The sequence below is a fragment of the Electrophorus electricus genome, chromosome 11 (assembly GCF_041902795.1).
Source record: "Electrophorus electricus isolate QZ-2024a chromosome 11, ASM4190279v1, whole genome shotgun sequence".
NCBI classification, from domain to species: Eukaryota; Metazoa; Chordata; class Actinopteri; order Gymnotiformes; family Gymnotidae; genus Electrophorus; species Electrophorus electricus.
In genome coordinates, this window is record NC_137507.1 from 16,407,501 (window position 1) to 16,415,000 (window position 7,500).

At 44.3% G+C, this 7,500-nt stretch overlaps 1 protein-coding gene across 5 annotated transcripts in view; it reads right to left on the reverse strand.

Moving 5' to 3' along the window:
• The window catches only part of iqsec3a (IQ motif and Sec7 domain ArfGEF 3a), an 83,988-nt gene that overhangs the window by 17,342 nt on the left and 59,146 nt on the right, over positions 1-7,500 (reverse strand). For all 5 annotated transcript variants that reach the window (XM_035528639.2, XM_081723758.1, XM_081723756.1 and 2 more), the window contains 3 exons: positions 6,621-6,743; positions 3,812-3,978; positions 708-847 (listed from right to left, as the gene is read on the reverse strand). In XM_035528639.2, coding sequence (XP_035384532.1) covers positions 708-847; positions 3,812-3,978; positions 6,621-6,743 — 430 coding nt within the window. The remainder of the gene's footprint in view (positions 1-707; positions 848-3,811; positions 3,979-6,620; positions 6,744-7,500) is intronic.

Sequence of the window (7,500 nt, forward strand, 5' to 3'; positions counted from 1 at the left end):
TCCATGTCATTCTGATTCCTCCTCAAACCTGACCAAACCTGTCTCCACTTGTCCTTGGCCAGCTCATGCTGGACAGGGCACATCAACTCGCGTCAGCAATAAGGTCACGTCAGCCACGGTGAGGCCAGGGTGAGGTTTACTCTGACCTCAAGGACTGATTGGCACCAACGGTCTCTGGTGGCAGACAGAGACAAATCTGTGAGGCACATTTGCTTAAGAGTGTATGTGCATAAGAGTGTATTTTAATCACTGAACAAGAATGGAGTGTCTGTTGGCCTGAACGATAAGAGTGCAGGGTAATAACGGGGTAATAAGAGTCTGAGAGCTGATGAGAGGCGTGTGGTAAGTGAGTGTGGTGAATGGCGGTTCCTTATACTGCAGGTCCTGTTGTCGAGGGCTTGACTGGGTCAGGGGGTTAGCAGGTTATTACGGAGGTTTTATTAAACTTGTTCTCAGAGACTGATTAGGTAGTGACTTGCAATCAGGCAGTTTGAATGAGTGGTCTCAGGTTTTTGCACTCACATGCAGACATGCACACACACACACACACACACACACACACACACACACACACACACACACACTGACAGAGGCACGCATGCAAAAACACACACATAGACAATCACAGACACACACAGACACACTGTCACCCCCATACTCACACCTCAGGTAACGTGAAAGCTATGTGAAGGAAAAAGTGGCCTCACCGTCTTCATTCCCACAATGCTCTGCTCCACCTTGGTAACGTAGGTGACGTGGTCCTCATTAGAGCGGAGCTCTCTCTGCTGAATACGCTCATAGATGCCCACAACCATGTCCCGCGGGATATCTGCTCCATCATCTACTCCTGTACAGAACACACACACACACGCGCACACACACACACACACACACGCACATACACGTACATACACGTACACACACACACACAGGTGCACATACACGCATATATACACACACGCGCATGCACATACACACACACACACACACACACATGCATACATGCAAACATACACAAACACACATGCACACACACACACACAAAAACACATAGCACAGATTAGAGGATTACACATAAACAGCACAGATTAGAGTATTTCTCTCAACCTCTTCTAGAAAGCTCTGTCTGCTTGTGTGTGTGTGTGTTTGTGTGTGTGCGTGCACGTGTGTGCACACGTGCATACATGTGCAGGCAAATGCATACACGCTTGTTTCCAGGCAACCGTGTTCAAATCCTGCAGGCATTGGCCTACACTCCTAAGGTACACACACTCCAATCTGGAGGCTTGAGGAAATCCTCAAATCCTGAGAATAATGAGTGATTGGGGAGGAAAGTTAGCATCCGACAGCACTGCTCCCTCTCCTGATATAAAGGCTCGCGGTGACAGGACAGGGAAGGCAGCCATTACCACAACGTCTTGTGTAGGGCAAAATCACCCACAGAAAACTTCACAATTCACTTGACTTTGGTTAGACAGAAAATAACTTTCTGCACCTTCGAAAACACATTCATATTCAAGTAAAAATATTAATCCCATACTTGCGAAGTGCCTAATGGGGCTAAATACATGAATGACTTTTTTGCTTAGCATATTTATAAATTAGGTGGGAACCCCGTGTCATTAACTAACATCTGACACACAAATGAAATTCTCATTACTTCTTAACTAGCTATTACTTACAATATAAAGAAGAGTGTGTAACATTTACTTTGTGTATTATCAACAAGTATATCATTAAGTATACACTCTTAAGGAAAACGGTCCATTACTTTGCTCTCAGCTAAACCAGACCCCACAGAACTGGCCGGGGCAGGCGTGGAGGGGTGGTGGTGCTTGGGGGTCATCTGAGTGCTATCGCCATAAATTAGAAATGTGTAAATAAATATTGTTCAACAAGACAAAATGTAGCCACAGAGGGGCCTTGAGGATGCCATTACTTGTGCCACTGGCAGCAGTTGAGTCTATTAAGGGGAGTGATGACTACGATAAGAGCAGAAAGGCAGAAAGGGAGATCGCACTACTCAAGTACAGACAGAAGAGTTAAGAGGGCGGGTAGAGACAGAGAGCGAGAGAGCAAGAGAGAGACAGACAGGGAGACAGACAGAGGAAGAGACAATGAGAGACAGCGAGAGAGAGAGAGAGAGAGAGAGAGAGAGAGAGAGAGAGAGAGAGAGATGTTTGTGAGACTGAAGCTACGGGTAAATATGAGGTGAATTTGTTTTCTCTTTTTTCTTTATCTCAAATTGCTTTTCTTCTGCTGTTTGTATGAGAAAACTGTCATGCTTTCAACCTAGAACTTAGTTTATCCATCATTTTTTAAAAACATAACTGTTTAAAACATGGTATCTAATTTTAAGATGTCTCTCCATTTGCTTTTATCAACTGCAGGTATTTCAAGGCTTTAGAGAGAAATGACAATGAACAGGGAGAGCGTATATCACAGGAACAGAGTGTGGATGTGAGGACATAGCACATACAATCAGTTAACATCTGTCACAGTGTTTATGCATGTGTGTGTCTAGAGAGAGCAAGAGAGAGAGAGAATGAGAGAGAGCACAATATAACATTAGAATGCTCTTCACACAGATGGCTTGGACATCTTGGATCTGTTTTCATTAAGTTAACCGCTAGCATGCTTTGAAAGGCCATTCATTAATGTCCTCTTTTGATTCTTAATTGCATTCACCCCCTCAATTAGTCAAGTGAATGATGATGCCTTCAATCTCAGAGAGAGAGAGAGAGAGAGAGAGTGAGAGAGAGAAAGAGAGAGTGAGAGCACAAAACAGAGAGAGAGAGAGAGAGAGAGAGAGAGAGCACAAACAAGAGTCAGAGAGCACAAAAGAGAGAGAGCACAAACGAGACAGTGTGTGAGATAGTGAGTGAGTGAGAGAGAGAGAGCACAAAAGAGAGAGAAAGCGTGAGAGAGAGAGCACAAACGAGAGAGTGAGAGAGAGCACGAAAGAGAGTGAGAGAGAGAGTGAGAGAGAGAGGAAAGAAAGGCTAAAGAAAATTCCAAGTCAGACGGGAGAGAGAAAAACGGAGCATGAGAGCAATCATGTGGCATATTGTAATACGTTGTGGGTGCCAGCATTGATTTCCTCATTTCATCTAATTGTTTGGAGCAGCTTGGCTGAATGCATTAAAGACACTCGCTATTGATTTGGCCTTTTCTTTGCTTTTTCCAATGACAAAGTTAAACCACGATGCTCTGGAATGTAAATGACAAACGCTACACAGCATCGTCAAGCAGCCCTGATCCCACACTCCCTTCACCACAGCACTCGGGAACAACGCCGTGCCTTCCCACCTAACATCTGCAGTGATGTTTCAGCCTTTAGTCTGAGATGAGAGTTTGAGCCCCTCACGCAATTATATTCCCAGGCAACCTGCCTATTGATCCATGCGTAGTTCATTATACACTCTGCTTTTTTTTAGTTGTGACATGTTACGCAAAATTATCATTTGGACTGTCATCATAGTAGATCACACAATATACAACAAGCTTTGGGGTTTTTTTTGTTTTGTTTTTTTTGTTTTTTAGCAAAGGTGGTCACCTTGCGCAAGTTCTAGGTGTGCTGGTACCTTCATTTCTGCTTCTGCTCTTGAGCTACCAAAGCCCCTCTGCATTACACAAAACAAAGAGTCTGTTATGGGCAGCATTACTGTTGCAGTAGGCTGGGATTGAACCGGGCTCATCGAAGGACTTGCACGGGTTCGGTTGCAGTCAAACGAAGCAGCTTGCAGCGAATCTCAGACTGGAGCAGCACCCCTGAATGGCTATGGAGGTGCGGGCTGCCCCAGGGTCTCACCTCGCAGGTTGCGAATGAAGTCCTCAAGCATCATCTTGCGGTCAGGCTTGATGTTGGGGCTGTACATGTCCGTGTTGAGGAGGATGATGGCGAAGGCCAAGATGAAGATCGTGTCCGGGTTGTGAAACTGCTGCACCACATCTGGGTTGCACATGCAGTAGCGCTGGCTAATGGAGAAACCGAGAGAAACAGAGAGAACCAAGTGTGGTGGACAGAGTCTGTCTTTAGATGTTAGCAGAGAAAATTACTTCTGAAAAACAAAACAAAAAAACAAAAAAAAAGCCCCAACACTAAAACTTTACATGGGAAAGAAAAATTCAACATTGTGTTCACGTTACATTCTTTTTTTAAAAGCCATTTTTTTCATTATAGCATTAAATGAGCCAAGGTCCCATTTTTCTTTAGAGTCCCAGTACGGTTCCTCTAGGAGCAGCAGTTAGAATAACTTTCAGAAGTGTTTAATAGTCCTCTTTGCAGGGCAACAAGACGATTTACGAGCACTGGTGCAGAGAAATGTGAACACCCTCAGCACTGTGCCTCTCCGACGAAGACCTTGCACGAACCGCACATTCATAAAAATGTGTGCGGGTCAGCTCATGTGGTAAATAATGGACTACTGTTTGTATATGGAGGGAGTCTAACTTGTAGCGAAGCACATAAAGTTTTCAGAGAAACAGGACGTTTCGGACAGGGGTCCTTCATCAGCTGTGCATGCAAAGGGCTTCATGAATATAAATATATCTGTAAATACTATTTGAATATATACTGTAGGCACAAATCTTGCCTGAGATCAGAATGAGCTGTGTGCAGGATTTACAGAGTCAGAGAAGAAAATGGACAAACAGATATGTCAGTTCGTCACGAGGACACGTCTCACCTGCTTTCTGCACTTTCAGCTCCCTCTCTGATCTTTGATAAGTTTCTTTCTATTACCTTTCTATAGAGCCACACATTTTAAACGTTGAGATGTGGAATGATAACACCTTCGTGGTTCAGCTCATTATGTAAGTGTCACTCCAGAATGGGATTCCAGCTCAACCGGCTTTTTATTCACACCCTTCTGTCTTTTATGTTTCGTACATCTGATGCATTATCATTTGATATGCAAACAGTATCTTACATCGAAAAAGATGTAGGGTGCGTATTTCCAAATAACAGCACACCACACCAACTACAACGCAGGTGCTGAGGGCCGTGTGCACAAGTGAAAACTCTCATTTCAGCATTTCCAGGTGTCAGCTCTCTCCAAAGGCCTGGGTCTACTGAGCTAGATGATTGGATCCTACCCAGAGGACCACTACCACCTCACCTCTAGGCACACACACACACACACACACACACACACAGGCACACACACACACACACACACACACACACACAGGCACACACACACACACACACACACACACCACACACACACACACAGCATTGGCTGCACTGCTATAATACAGACGCTCCATTGTACTCTGTCCTTACATTTTGATGATATTGATCTGAATGGATTTGAAAAGAACAGCAGAGCCAGAGCAACATGAAGTTCAGCTAGAGATCATCTAAACCCCCCCCCCCCCCCCCCCCCACACACACACACACACACAACAGAAGGGTGGTTTTGCATTGTTGTTCAGCTTCATTGAGATTTGGAAGAGTTGGCAGGCACACAAACGCATTAATGCGCTCACTCATTGGAGACCAACTGCTATGGTTACCATTGCTTTCCTACTCATATCCATTTATTCATCCTTCTTCATCTTGCTCCTCATTTTTTGAGGAGGTGGGGGGGCAGCTTGTAAAATATCAAAGGAAGCAGGAGGTTTGAGACATGGACTGGGTTATGTTACCCAATCACGAGTATTTTATAAACCAGCAGCACACACACATACGCACAGGCACATGTGCCCACACATTCACACACGCGCAAACACATTCACACACATTCGTGAAGCTGTGACTTAGCAAACGCTCATGTGTTTCAAAAGCAAACACGCATTTCTTCTAACCAGTGGTACAATGGAAGAAATAAATCGTATGTTTGGTTTTTTTCCATAAAGCTCTTCTCAAACTGTTTTGGTCACTGAAGTGAATAGTGACAATTCCAGTGACAATGGGTGCACTAGCATGTGATATCTTCTCAATTACCAACCCACACCTGGTATCTGCTCTGTCTCTCAGCGCGCACCTGCCCCACATTCTAAATCCCCTTATGTTAAGAGAGCCTGCGCTATCTGAGACTGATAAATAGGTCTTTAATTACAACAGTTGAGGTCAACTTCAAGACATTCAATAAAAGCACCTCATCAGACTGCTGGTATAACAGAGGAGTGATTGAAGATGTCTCCCCATTTTTATGGAACAGGCTATGACCTACCATTCAAGTAGACTTGGCTTTGGCTATTACTGGCACAGTAATACCTATTGAACCATCTCTGAACAAGTGAGAGATAGATTTACGCTACATCTCAGTGAGCCAAAGTTGCAGGACTTTAAAAAATAGTCTCGATTTTCAATCCATTATGGAAGGGAATTAAAAAGGTGGCGATTAAACGAAACTCCACCAGTCTTCGTCGTGGCTGAACAAATCCATTTCCAGTTGTATGTCAGGTGAGTGAGAGCAGGCTGAGGAGAAGCCCTAAACGCCGCTGAGGAATGGCCACAGGGGGCTCTCTGGGATCTCGCCTTATCTGGGCCTCCCATATGGAGCTGGCGGAGGTGCTGAGAGTGGAGCGACAACAGGACTCTGTGTGTGTGTGTGTGTGTGTGTGTGTGTGTGTGTGTGTGTATGTATGTGTGTATGCATGTGTGGTCTCACCTGAATGCCTCTATGAGTCGCTCCACTTTTTGTGCTTCGCCCTGCACACGGATATGAGCCTGGAACTTTCTTAAAGCCTCATCTAGCTCCATTCCAGAAAAATCCATCTCATCTACTACACAACTGAGAGAGAGAGAAAGAGAGAGATAGAGAGAGAGAGAGAGAGAGAGAGAGAGAGAGAGAGAGAGAGAGAGAGAGGGAGAGATTTATAAAAGGAAAATAGATAGTTGGTGGAGGCAAACAAAGTACAGTAGGAACAGCAGAAGAAAAGTTAATGGAATTAAAAGAAGAGAGAAATACACTGAAAGCAAGAAAGAGGTGAAACCAGCTTTCCAGGTGAGCTTCTCTCTAGAGCGTATACACAAGTTTTAGTATGCATGTCTATTGCTGATCAGCCACCACAGCTACTGAGACTTACACAGCTCTGAGGAAAGGTATCAGAAGAATATTTAACAGAGAGACAGAGACCATTGGCATGTCAGTTTCCCGCATGTTTACCATGCATGGATGTGCTCAGACTCTCTCAAACACCACATAGAGGAAAACACACACACACACACACAAGCATACACAAAGCTGAATTGTAATTAGAAATAACCAAAAACCCAGACCTGAAGGTCAGTTTAAATGAAGGCTGAACTACGGCTCATTAAAAGAAACACAGACTTTCTCAAAACAGAATTGAAAAGGACAACTTCAGCCTTACATGGAAACCCAAGTCGTGCACAGCATTCTACTGCAAAATGTTCTGTGTAATGCAGATCCAGGCAGATATATTGAAATTCAGGTCACACTCATAGTTACATGCCAGCCTGCCAGCAACATGAGTCTTTGAAAAGAGATGCGTTTTTTGTTCTTTGGGTTCTCTACTCTAGCACAC